Source organism: Etheostoma spectabile, unplaced genomic scaffold (assembly GCF_008692095.1).
Source record: "Etheostoma spectabile isolate EspeVRDwgs_2016 unplaced genomic scaffold, UIUC_Espe_1.0 scaffold00008600, whole genome shotgun sequence".
In the NCBI taxonomy this organism is placed as follows: domain Eukaryota; kingdom Metazoa; phylum Chordata; class Actinopteri; order Perciformes; family Percidae; genus Etheostoma; species Etheostoma spectabile.
The window spans coordinates 1-13,384 of record NW_022603608.1 but is presented as its reverse complement, the minus strand read 5'-3'; the positions used below and the strand labels follow the sequence as shown (position 1 = coordinate 13,384).

General features: G+C 41.7%; 2 protein-coding genes, 1 long non-coding RNA gene and 1 other non-coding gene across 4 annotated transcripts; 2 read left to right on the top strand and 2 right to left on the bottom strand.

The window, feature by feature from the left end:
- Nucleotides 1–2,379: 2,379 nt before the first annotated feature.
- Nucleotides 2,380–2,885, bottom strand: LOC116678900 (histone H2A). The gene has a single exon (XM_032508641.1). It carries the CDS (start codon nt 2,863–2,865, stop codon nt 2,476–2,478), a length of 390 nt encoding a protein of 129 aa, XP_032364532.1. The 5' UTR covers nt 2,866–2,885; the 3' UTR covers nt 2,380–2,475.
- A 1,641-nt stretch (nt 2,886–4,526) lies between these two features.
- trnae-cuc (transfer RNA glutamic acid (anticodon CUC)) lies at nt 4,527–4,598 on the top strand. Its single transcript has one exon. It is a non-coding gene; the product is annotated as a tRNA-Glu (tRNA).
- Nucleotides 4,599–7,390: 2,792 nt separating this feature from the next.
- Nucleotides 7,391–13,056, top strand: LOC116678905 (CCR4-NOT transcription complex subunit 2). Its single transcript, XM_032508647.1, has 3 exons — nt 7,391–7,805; nt 10,645–10,776; nt 12,876–13,056. The coding sequence occupies exons 1-3, from the start codon at nt 7,761–7,763 to the stop codon at nt 12,975–12,977; spliced, it is 279 nt and encodes a 92-aa protein (XP_032364538.1). The 5' UTR covers nt 7,391–7,760; the 3' UTR covers nt 12,978–13,056.
- LOC116678906 (uncharacterized) lies at nt 7,425–13,260 on the bottom strand. Its single transcript, XR_004329409.1, has 3 exons — nt 13,177–13,260; nt 7,935–7,936; nt 7,425–7,437 (listed from the first exon to the last, which is right to left on the bottom strand). It is a non-coding gene; the product is annotated as an uncharacterized LOC116678906 (long non-coding RNA).
- Nucleotides 13,261–13,384: the final 124 nt, after the last annotated feature.

Below are 13,384 nucleotides of genomic sequence, written 5' to 3'. Positions count from 1 at the left end.
CTTAACTTTTTAGTCACATTTTCACCGGCCGGTTTATTTTACCATAAATACGTATAATGGTGGTTGCAATATTAACTGTCTGTGGGCCTGAAAACGAGTGGCAGCGCGATGTGTGCAACACCCGAGTATTAGCACTGACTAATGAGCAGCCGCGAGGAGCGTTGAGGATTTAAACTCCGTCTGCGGACGTAGTTGAAGACAGGCGGTCTTAGCTCAGCCCTACAATTTCTGATCCCGTTGTCAAGCGAGAGAGTGTAAGCATCTGCATTTCCGGTTTAAAAAAAAAAAATCTGCAATTGAATCTTGTTTGTTGATTGGAATAATCATGATATGAAGTCCTTACGGTAGGTCTGTGCTGGCAAATCTATAGCCTCATAAGTGTTATATATATATATATATTTTTTTTTTTAATTAATGATTTTAAATGTGGTCATATTAAATATAAGCACTTGAAGAACCCTGCTCCTGAATCGTAAAAATTTAAAATAAGAAACTCCCAGAGAACATATGAGGTGGCTGACGTCTGTGAACAGACTTCCGGTCAGAGCTGTTGTGTCTTGGAGTTGCTAGGTAACAACTAAAACATGCCCAATGATTAATTACAACCATGATAATTGCACAACAGCATCTCCTGATAGATTGTTATAGAGCAACAGTAGTCTGGGACAAACTCAAAGTGTATGGAGTAAAGGTTAGTATTTCCTATAAGACTGCAATGCATCATGGGCAGTGGTGTTTTGGAGAAATATAAGGGACTGATGCAGATAATCATGTGTATAGTATGCTTCAACTCATGGAAAACTACATGCTGCATGATCCTACAACAAACTGTTATTAACAGCAATGAAGTTCTCACTGAGCCGAGAAGAAGAAGAAGATCTCAAGATAAAAAAACAGCTCCTTCCTTGGGATATTATGAACTTGTGATGTTTTGCACTTTACTACATGCACTTTACGCCCATGATTGTAAATTGTTTGCTGTTTTTTCCTCACATACAGTATAACATGCACATTTTATTACTCACACACCAGTTTTTATGAACATTTATGCTGTTTTTTTTAACCCTCACGTTGTCCTTGGGTCAAATTGACCCGTTTTCCTATATCAATGTTCTTTTTAATTGCCCGAAAATAACATGATTGATTGAAAATAAATTTATATCTTCGTACAGATGCTTCAACATTTCTTGGAAAAGACACTTAGAGTCGTCAAACACCCCCCAACTTCTGCTTAACACTCTTGTCTTATTATTACCTCGTTGTGCAATATTTTCCAATCTTTTTAATCTTGTTTCTGTCTTCTTATCTTGTTTTATATTCAGGGTTCTGAAACCTTTTCCAAAGACAAATTCAAGCACTCTCAAAGAGTTTCCAGGTCCACTTTCAAGCACCTTACATCTGTGGTAAGTTACCGTTTACATGATACACATTCAGTTTTCTGATTATTGCACGTCTTCTTTACATTAAATGTAATGTTATTGTGCTGTAAACAATGAAAATTAAGTTCTGAGACACTATTCTACACAAATCTATCACCTGCTATTATCACTCCTGGTGTCTTTTTCACATTTGGGTCACATTTGACCCATTTTACAATGTTTCTATATCAGAAATTTGGGTTTCTTTCAACCAAATTGTTGAATAAAAACTTGGATGGTTCCATACAATGCAGAGACAGAAAGAGACCTGGTCTGATCTGATCTGAGTTCATAGATTAATTTTAAATTCACCTCATGTTCCCTTCCCATTAATCTGACCTAGGACACTACACCCTGCAGTTGTAGTTAATAAGATAAGAAAAGCTTTATTTGTCCCACAGTGGGGACATTGTGGTTTGCAACAGCAAAGATAGATACGTGTATAAGCAGCAAAAACAAGTGTCAGACAAATAAGAACTGTTCTTTCAGTAAAATAAAAAACAAGTTACTGGACATTAAATAAGACTAAAATAGACTCTGCCCTATACAGTCTTTTGGCATAAACACTGGTGGTATAAAAGTATTGTTGAAGGGCAATGCACATAACTCAGATATAGCAAACTGTACTATACAGTAATAGCACATGAATTTGTAAAATTACATAATTGCATTGTTAGGGTTCCCTTACGGTATTCTTGCTAAAAACAGATGCTAGAAGTTTATGTCTGAGTTGCATTTTAATGTTATAGTTGGTGGAGATTAATCCATATTGACTGTTGGTGTAGTCTTAATATTTTTGTCTTTTACCTGTTAATTATTTTCTTGCAGAAGTCATCCCAAAAGGATAATTAAAGTAGTCTAATTTTAATAAATGAAAGTGATGCAGATTTAGTAATGGCACATTTGATATTTCGTATAGAGTTACCATTACACAGTAACATGAAACAAATTGAATTATAAGTGTGCTGGATTTGTGGTTCATAAGGAATTGGCTCTTATAGATGAAGTGGGTGGCTCTTAAAAGAGCCTTTGGGTTGTTGAGGAGCAGTGCGGAGCTCTACTTGCTCTTCACGGCCTTCTCGGTCTTCTTGGGCAGCAGGACGGCCTGGATGTTGGGCAGCACGCCGCCCTGAGCGATGGTCACCCCGCCCAGCAGCTTGTTGAGCTCCTCGTCGTTGCGGACCGCCAGCTGCAGGTGGCGGGGGATGATCCGGGTCTTCTTGTTGTCCCGGGCGGCGTTCCCGGCCAGCTCCAGGATCTCAGCGGTCAGGTACTCCAGCACCGCCGCCAGGTACACGGGGGCGCCGGCACCGACTCGCTGGGCGTAGTTGCCCTTCCTCAGGAGCCTGTGGACTCGGCCGACGGGGAACTGGAGCCCAGCACGGGAGGACCTGGTCTTGGCCTTCGCTCTGGCCTTGCCGGCGCCGGACTTGCCTCTTCCTGACATAACTTAATTGGAGATGTATTTCGTCGATGTTGGAAACACGGAAGCCCGCCGAGTCCCTCTTTATATAGGCACTAACGGCTCATAGCCGAACGCTCATTGGTGCGATAGAGTGTAGGTGTGATCGTCCAATCAGAAACGAGTATGCAAGAGACCGTAGAGACTCAACGGCTTCCGCTCGCAAGTTGTGTGGTTTACAAAATAAGACATCACAGCAACCTCAAAATATCAAAAATGAAATTATCAAAGAAGGAAAATGTGAAAGGACTCCATGCACTTTACTACAGCCCTACATCTCATAATTGTTAGTTTAATGTGTTTTTCACTCTCTAGTGTATGCCAACTGTATATAACCTATATTTTGTAAAAATAATGACATAAATGTGGAAGAAATAAAATCAGTAACTATGGAGATTCACCATGATGTCCAACAGCAGAACAAAACATTTATCAAAATTATTGTTTTTATTATTAGATTTAAAAATATGTTGTATATGATTATACATGTTCACTACCGATCAAAAGTATATCACAGCATATATATATATATTTATTTTACTCAAGTACAGTATCTTAAAATCTACTCAAATCCAGTAGCTTATTAGTTACATTACAATTATAAAAGACAGAATCAATTAAGTGTGTAGCTTGAAAACCTATTTAGGACACATTACTGACACTAACAAATTTTTTAAAAATATTTACATACCTCAAACATTTTTGTTGTTTGTATTTTTTTTTCATTTATATTTAATGTTTAATCTAACTGTAACATGTCGGACTGACACCCCGACCCGGTCTAAACCTGGATCCTATTTCATTATGTTTTTGTGTTTATGAGTCTATGACGTTGGTCGGCAGCTGCAATGTAAGTTAATATGGCAATACGGTAATATGGTAATACGGTAATACGGTAATACGGTAATACGGTAATATGGTAATACGGTAATATGGTAATACGGTAATATGGTAATATGGTAAAACAGTTGTTCCACTTTTTTAAACTCTGACATATGTATTTTTTGCTATCAGTTTGAAAAAAAAATCTCTCAAAACCTAAGTCTTTGCTCTCGTCTCTGGATTGGCCAGTTGGGGCGGGGCCACGTTCCTATTGGCCAGTCGGGTGAGCACCGTCTTGTCTTAGGGGTCCATCTGAACCATTACACCATTGTCACCACCATAGGTAGATAACCAGCAGCCAGCCCACTTCTACTTAAATACATTTTAATTATCTCAACACTTTTTAACAGTCAAACTGAAACACGTGCGGTGAGCTCCAGGTCCTGAGGACACACACACACACACATACACACACACACACACGCGCATACACACACACACACACACACACAAACACACACACAAACACTGTGTGCCTAGAAAGCAGCTTTAAGGCACTTCCTCCTTTGCAGAACTTCTGTCTATTAATATTCACAGTCAATGGTCTGGACAAACCCAATTCATTCAGAGTATATCTAGTAGTATTTCAGAGTTGTGGCACCTTCCTTTTCCAGGAGAGTGCGTCGAGATCTTTATGGCTCCCCAGGCTGGAGATGCGCATGCAGGAAAACTAATAATAAGTAGATTCAGTCGGGCTTTTGAAATCCCGGATTTAATAAATCCTCCATCTTCGATGTTCATGGTCAGTGACAACAGGTTGTGCTTCCCTGGTGGTCTAGTGGTTAGGATTCGGCGCTCTCACCGCCGCGGCCCGGGTTCGATTCCCGGTCAGGGAACTCTGATTTTGCGTGACAATAGCTCTGTCCGTAGGGACTTGGGTTGGGAACCGGAAGGTTGCTGGTTCAAGTCCACACACGGACCAAAGTACGGTGGACTGGTAGCCGGAGAAGTGCTATTTCACCTCTTCTTGAGCAAGGCACTTAGCCCCCAGCTGTGTGTAATAACAACAGAGTGTAAATTGCAATTTACCCTTGTGTGATTAATAAAGTATATATACATATATTATGTCTCTGTCTCTATGTCTAACCTCCGTCCCCGTCCTCTGTCTCTGTGTTGGCGCTCCAACCTGCGGCTGATTTCTGAGGACTATGGTTACCTGGTCCTCAGGTCTCTGCAGGGTAAATCCAGACAGCTAGCTAGACTATCTGTCCAATCTGAGGACTATGGTTACCTGGTCCTCAGGTCTCTGCAGGGTAAATCCAGACCGCTAGCTAGACTATCTGTCCAATCAGAGTCTCTGTTGACGACTAAAACTACTTCTGAACTTCATGTTCCACTCATGTTCCTGAGACCATTTAGCAGCGGCACCGTGGCTCCGTCCGGCGCCTAGCCCCGCCCACAACGACTGTGATTGGTTTAAAGAAATGCCAATAAACCATGGAGGTCTGGCAACGAGAGAGTAGTATCCTTGTAAACCTTTTGGCAAAAACATTAAAAAACTTTGCTTTTAATTTTTTTTTTAATACATTTGCACACATGATTTTGTTAAAAACAATAGTTTGAGGAGTAGCAGGCAGCTGAATGCTGAGTTGAATAAAATTAATTAATCAATTAAACAGGGTGTAATGCTGCTGTCCCTTTAAGCCACATTTAAATGTTTATTTTAAAACACATCGTTGTCTGTATTTGGTTCATATTCCCATTTTAGAGTTACTGTATTATCCAAGGGGTCAAACTCAGCTTCACTTAGGTCACACGTTAATAATATGAATCACAACAAGAGCCAGACATATTGCTTCCCTAAAATAATCATGTTCTATCTGACATTTCTGTCAAAATTTAGTTTTTTAACATATTCAATAAAAAGGCAGACTTTTAGGTTGCAGGGTATATGCAGAGTACTGTAGAGTAGAGTACTGTAGAGTATTATAGAGTATTGTGGAGTACTGTAGAGTATTATAGAGTATTGTGGAGTATTATAGAGCATTGTGGAGTATTATAGAGCATTGTGGAGTATTATAGAGTATTGTAGACTATTATAGAGTATTGTAGAGTATTATAGAGTACTGTAGAGTATTATAGAGTATTGTAGAGTATTATAGAGTACTGTAGAGTATTATAGAGTACTGTAGAGTATAACAGAGCATTGTGGAGTATTATAGAGTACTGTAGAGTATTGTAGAGTATTGTAGAGTATTATAGAGTACTGTAGAGTATTATAGAGTACTGTAGAGTATAACAGAGCATTGTGGAGTATTATAGAGTATTGTAGAGTATTGTAGAGTAGTGTAGAGTATTATAGAGTACTGTAGAGTATAACAGAGCATTGTGGAGTATTATAGAGTACTGTAGAGTATTGTAGAGTATTGTAGAGTATTATAGAGTACTGTAGAGTATTGTAGAGTATTGTAGAGTATTATAGAGTACTGTAGAGTATTATAGAGTACTGTAGAGTATAACAGAGCATTGTGGAGTATTATAGAGCATTGTAGAGTATTATAGAGTACTGTAGAGTATTATAGAGTACTGTAGAGTATAACAGAGCATTGTGGAGTATTATAGAGTACTGTAGAGTATAACAGAGCATTGTGGAGTATTATAGAGTATTGTAGAGTATTATAGAGTATTGTAGAGTATTATAGAGTACTGTAGAGTATAACAGAGCATTGTGGAGTATTATAGAGTATTGTAGAGTATTATAGAGCATTGTGGAGTATTACAGAGTACTGTAGAGTATAACAGAGCATTGTGGAGTATTATAGAGTATTGTAGAGTATTATAGAGCATTGTGGAGTATTATAGAGTACTGTAGAGTATAACAGAGCATTGTGGAGTATATAGAGTACTGTAGAGTATTGTAGAGTATTATAGAGTACTGTAGAGTATAACAGAGCATTGTGGAGTATTATAGAGTACTGTAGAGTATTGTAGAGTATTGTAGAGTATTATAGAGTATTGTAGAGTATTATAGAGCATTGTGGAGTATTATAGAGTACTGTAGAGTATTGTAGAGTATTGTAGAGTATTATAGAGTATTGTGGAGTATCATAGAGTACTGTAGAGTATTGTAGAGTATTGTAGAGTATTATAGAGTATTATAGAGCATTGTGGAGTATTATAGAGTACTGTAGAGTATTGTAGAGTATTGTAGAGTATTATAGAGTATTGTGGAGTATTATAGAGTACTGTAGAGTATTGTAGAGTATTGTAGAGTATTATAGAGTATTGTAGAGTATTATAGAGCATTGTGGAGTATTATAGAGCATTGTGGAGTATTATAGAGTACTGTAGAGTATAACAGAGCATTGTGGAGTATTGTAGAGTATTGTGGAGTATTATAGAGTACTGTAGAGTATAACAGAGCATTGTGGAGTATTATAGAGTACTGTAGAGTATTGTAGAGTATTGCGTGGAGGAGCCGAGCAGAGTGATGGAGGCTCAGAGGTCAGAGGCGAGCGGCGTCCCAGCATCCTCGCTGATTGGTGAAGAGATGACGGCCATCTTGGATTGTAGCGGGGAAGAAAGATTGATGCGGTAAGCTGCTTCTTTTATTCGTTTGATTTACTTTCTCAGCGAAACGTCCTTTAAACTCAACCACCACTCGCGTGGTAGTCACCACGGAAACAGGCCGCGGAGGGGAGCGGAGACGTTGAGCCCGGACGTCCTGTTTCGTGGCTTTTTTGTTGTTGTTTTGGGGACTAACCGACGGAGGCACAGAAGGCCCAAACCCGAACAAAAACACACCTGCCGCCGGTCTCCTGTCTGCCAGTCTCCCCGCTGCTTAACCGCATTCAACCCGCCGTCCTCGGCCCAGCAGATAGTGTTATAACCGCTTACAACTGTCCCCGTAGACGTGTTCTTACGTTGCTTTTAGCCTGGTTAGCTCTCACGCTAACTTCCCCATGTATTCCTATAGAGTTAGCTGTTAGCTTACGTGCTCTACTCGGCTAGCACGTAGCTCCTGACACATTTCACAGCCAACAAGGTAACGCCAGCTAATGTGTATTATTCACACGGGACTTACAAACACAACTGAAAGCCAGGTAGGTCGGTGTAATTGTGCTGTGAAGTTACCAGCGGGCTGTGTTTATGGCGGAATTAACGTTATTAAGAGAGATTATCGGAGCTAGCGTTAGCTCACACGGCTAACGTCAGCTAGCCTTTTGCGACACTGCTGAGCATTTAACGTCGCTTTGAAACAAGAAGAGTGAAGCTTGTAAACTATTAGGCAGCTTTAACCTGAAACACAAGCGGTTATACACACTCTATATGATATTGCATATGAGCTCAATTAGCCTCTGGCCTCTGAACGTCCATCACTTATCTCTGTAGTGTTTATTTTTGACAGTTTATGGCACTTTATCTCGTTAGCCACTGGCTAACCAACTGTAGTAAACAAAAAGTTGAACTGAGAAATCCCCGTTCAAACACGGCTGTGGATCTATAAGTTAACACCACCTCAGTCAGGGTTTCAGCATGTTTTATATTAGGCTTTATATGACATGATTTAAGGCATGTAGCCCCTTTATATTGTGACATGAAGTGTTGTTCTTGTGCAGTTCAAAATTCAAGATGTTTATCATCAAACCGGTTATACGAGTACACATGTGTGAAATGCTGATGCTTTCCCTGATGTGCAAATGCAGTTTGAATGATAACAATCTGTCAGCCACTGTGGGGATATTAATGTCTTAAGTCCAGGAAACCTTCCCACAAATGTGAAGGCAATAGGTTCAACATCAGTAGGCAATAGGGATGGGGGGGGGAAATCCATATAGCATAGTATCGCTTTATTTTCACTGGCAATACAGTATCGATATCAATATTCAATTTTATTTGTAGTATCAATTCATAATAAGAGTTATCTGGAGACACTTTACAGATAGAGCAGGTCTAGACCACACTCCAGAATTTATAAGTTCTCAACAGGTCTAGTAGTTTCCTCCAGAGCAAGCAGCAGGGCCACAGTGGAGAGGAAAAACTGCCTTTTAGGCAGAAACCTGGGACAGGCCCAGACCCAGACCCAGACCCAGACCCAGGTCCAGACCCAGGCCCAGACCCAGGCTCTTGGTAGGCGGTGTCTGACGACCGGTTGGGGTTAGAATGAAGAGTGGCAATAACAGTCACCAAAAATAGTAGTTTGTAGCAGTTCTTTGTAGTAGTTCATGGTATAGCAGGGCACTGTGGGCAGAAGGACGTAGCAGGACGTAGCAGGACGTAGAAGGACGTAGAAGGACGTAGCAGGACGTAGCAGGACGTAGCACGGCATCGCAGAACGTGAAGCGGGACCAATATATTGCCCACCTCTGACAGGAAGCATTTGGGATGAGCCAGCACCCAACATGAAACGAGAGCAAAACCACATATTGTGTATAATTACGTTTTCTGCAATATTTAATGTATTTGCCTTTTTTTCTGGATTTCCAAATGCAGTTTCTGTAATATAATCTGAACATAATACCTGCTTGTGTGTGTGCAGACTCAGAGATGTGTTGTGACAGTTTGTCTTTATCCGTTTTATGTTTTCTTTAAATGGTCATGGGGTGCCAGCCCGATCTCTCTCCTGACATCTAAGATTAGTCCAGTTAAAGGTTCATGTCAGTTGTATTTTGTATGTAGGATATACAGTGGGGTTGTAAAGTGTGGGCCCCCCAGGTAAAAATGTGTATTAATGTGCATAAAGAAGCCGAGAAAAGATGGAAAAATCTCCAAAAGGCATCAAATGACAGATTAGACATTTGTATGATATGTCCCAAAAAGTTAGATTTTATTTCATCATTTACACTTTCAAAATAACAGAAAACTAAAAAATGGCGTCTGCAAAAGTTTTGCCCCCCTGCAGAGTTAATACCTTGCACACACCCCCCCCCCCCCCCCCCCCAATTGGAAACGCTTCCTGTCGCCAGCCAAGAGTCTTTAATTCTTGTTTGTGGTATCTTCGCCCATTCGTCCTCCAAAAGTCTTCCAGTTCTTTGAGATTACTTTTTGCGATTCATCAACATCTTTTCTCAGCTTCTTTATGCACGTTAATACACATTTTTACCCGGGGGGCCCAAACTTTAGACCCCCCACTGTAGATCAAACCACACAAGCGCGCACATATAAAAATGTACACCCTAAACACCTTAAACACACGAAAAGAGAAACCCAACAAAACAAACACACAGGGCTCGCCATCCTCCCCAAACCGTCCTGAACGGTGTTACTGCACAAAACAGATATTATTGTCCAGTTTCAACCTCTCCAAGTGGGTGTGCGTGCGTGCGTGCGTGCGTGCGCGCGCGTGCGTGTGTGTGTGTGTGTGTGGGTTTGTTTGTGTGTGTGGTGGTTGTTTCTCTGTGTGTGTGTGTGTGTGTGTGGGTTTGTTTTCTGTGTGTGTGTGTGCATGTATGTATGTGGGCGTGTGTGTGTGTGTGGTGTTTCTGTGTGTGTGTGTGTTTTCTCTCTGTTGTGTGTGGGGTTTCTCTGTGTGTGTGTGTGTGTGTGTGTGTGGTGTGCGTGCGTGCGTGCGCGTGTGTGTGTTTCTCTGTGTGTGTGTGTGTGTGTGCGTGCGTGCATGCGCATGTGTGTGTTTCTGTGTGTGCGTGTGTGTCTGTGTGTGTGTGTGTTTCTCTGTGTTTTTCTCTCTGTGTGCGTGTGGTGTGTGTGGTTTTTCTCTCTGTGTGTTTGGTGTGTGTGGTGTGTGTTTTTCTCTCTGTGTGTGCGTGTGTGTGTGTGTGTGTGTGTGTGTGTTTTTCTCTCTGTGTGTGTGTGTGTGTGTGTGTGTGTGTGTGTGTGTGTGTGTGTGTGTGTGTGTGTGTGTGTGTGTGTCAGACACCACGTTGGATGGCGGTGTATCGTCGGAGCCCCACTGATGACCGTGTCCTGTGTCTGGTTTCCTAGGTGACACGCGGGATGTTTGGTGCTAACCGAAAGAAGTTCATGGAGGGGGGGATAGAGAGCGACTACGCGGACGACTCCAGCCTCTACTACACCCAGCAGTCCATGTTCCCTCCACACCGCCCGGACAAAGACGTAAGTCCCCTGTTGGGGATAAATGTCGTGATGTATTTCAACGGTAACACGTTTTGTTTTCGGTCTTTTCATCTGCCGGCAACCAGCTTCCACACGTGGTCGTGTGCAGACGAGTTCTTCCAGTTTTTATTCATGGTTTAACGTTAACAGTTGTTATGTCAAGTGGCCCAGGAACAGAAAAACAGTCACATAAGGCCAGGCAGCTTTATCTGGAGAGCACATTTCAGCAACAGGGCAATTCAAAGTGCTTTACACAAAATCAGTTAAACAGATAAAACACAAGTACAAACAGTTAAAAGTCATAATCATTAAAAATCAATAAGACACATGAATAGACAGTTAAAAACAAAATAGAAACATTAGGACACATAAAACACAAGAATAAAAGTTACAGTGCAGCATAAGAAATTTAAAGAAATGAGCATTAATTTAAAGAAAGGCAGCATCATAAAGAAAGGTCTTCAGCCTTGATTTAAAAGAACTGAGAGTAGCAGCGGATCTGCAGGTTTCTGGGAGTTTATTCCAGATATGAGGAGCATAGAAACTGAAAGCTGCTTCACCTGTTTAGTTCTGACTCTGGGGACAGAAAGTAGACCTGTCCCGATGACCTGAGAGGTCTGGGGGGGTCATAGTGTAGTAGTAGACCTGTCCCAGATGACTGAGAGGTCTGGGGGGGTCATAGTGTAGTAGCAGACCTGTCCAGATGACCTGAGAGGTCTGGGGGGGTCATAGTGTAGTAGCAGACCTGTCCCAGATGACCGGAGAGGTCTGGGGGGGTCATAGGTAGTAGTAGACCTGTCCCAGATGACCTGAGAGGTCTGGGGGGGTCATAGTGTAGTAGCAGACCTGTCCCAGATGACCGGAGAGGTCTGGGGGGTCATAGTGTAGTAGTAGACCTGTCCCAGATGACCTGAGAGGTCTGGGGGGGTCATAGTGTAGTAGCAGACCTGTCCCAGATGACCTGAGAGGTCTGGGGGGTCATAGTGTAGTAGTAGACCTGTCCCAGATGACCTGAGAGGTCTGGGGGTCATAGTGTAGTAGTAACCGTCCCAGATGACCTGAGAGGTCTGGGGGGGTCATAGTGTAGTAGTAGACCTGTCCCAGATGACCTGAGAGGTCTGGGGGGGTCATAGTGTAGTAGCAGATCAGAAATGTATTTTGGACCTAACCGTTAAGGGATTTATAAACTAGCAAGAGTACTTTGAAATCAATTCTTTGAGACATAGGTAGTTGGTTCATGACGATTTAACGCTGAAAACGCTTGTTGAAAGCGTTTCACCATGTCCAGTATGTCGTGTCGTCTTCCCGTCAAAATTTAAAATCAACACTTTTGTTGATGCTTTTATTGATTTTGTCTTTTTTTTTTTTTAACTTATTCTTATGTTTTTGTCCCTTTTTTTTCTGTTTGTCACTTTTTTTTTTTTACGTTTAACACTACGTAACACTAACTTATTAACTTTAGTTTTACAGTTATTTTTGGAATTTATGGTCAATGAACCTCATTTATAGGAAATTATACCTACTAGAAAAACGGTCTCGAGTCCGGACTCAAGTCCAAGACCGGACTCAAGACCGTTTTTCTGTGGTCTCGGACTTGTCTTGGACTCGCTAGTATTTGGTCTCGGACTTGTCTCGGTCTCGGCCGCTGGTCTTGCCCAACGTGGCTTCTGGTCTGGACCGAGTCCAGGTGTCTTTATCATGTTGATAATAATATTGGAGGGAAAGTGAAACCCAAAAGGATTGTCTTGATACTGTCATGCATAAGACCTTTATTCTGTCCTGGACTCGGTCTCGACTCAAACTCGAACCTCTTTGGACTCGGTCTTGACCCTGTCTCGACTAGTCCTGGTCTCGGACTTGTCTTGGACTCGACTAAGGTGGTCTTGACTACAGCCCTGGAATGAGGAAAAACACATATCATACAATAGAAAGTGGGAACATAGAAAACCAGTAAAAAAAAAAAAAGACTCAAACAGATTAATCAGTTATCAAAAAAGTTGGCGATGATTTTAATCTCTGACATCTACGCAGTTCATCCTCGCAGCTCTGGTGTCAGGAGGATTAAAGGATGTGTTTGTGTGTTTTCTCTCTTTCTTCAGATGCTGACGTCTTCCTCTGCTTCTTCAACGGGTCAACTGTCACAGCTAGGAGCCAGCCTGTATGGCCCGCAGAGTAAGACCACGCAAATACACACCCGCTAGGACCTTAACTCCACTGACAAGTCCAAGTCCAAGACCTTTATTTGTCCCCCGAGGGGCGATTAATTCAGCTGCAGTAGCAAAGAAGTTGACACACAGCACATGTTTAACATTGATTAAAAATACAGGGTCGTAAAGCTCAATGCATCGTTGACACGAGGGGGTTTAAATTGAGTCTGTTTTGATTTCTCCACCCCAGCACCCGAGGCCTGCACTATGAATCCAGATCAACATGCGCTGGATTTATTTCAGTTACCCGGCTTCACCCGACCCTAAAACGCCCTACGTCGAAAAGTCATAGCATGTCGAAAAAAAGTCTGGAAGAACAAGAAAAGTCCACACAAAACCTCATAGTATAGCACGTCAAAAAAACGGGGAAAAAAGTCTCTCTCTCTCTCTCCCTCTCTCTC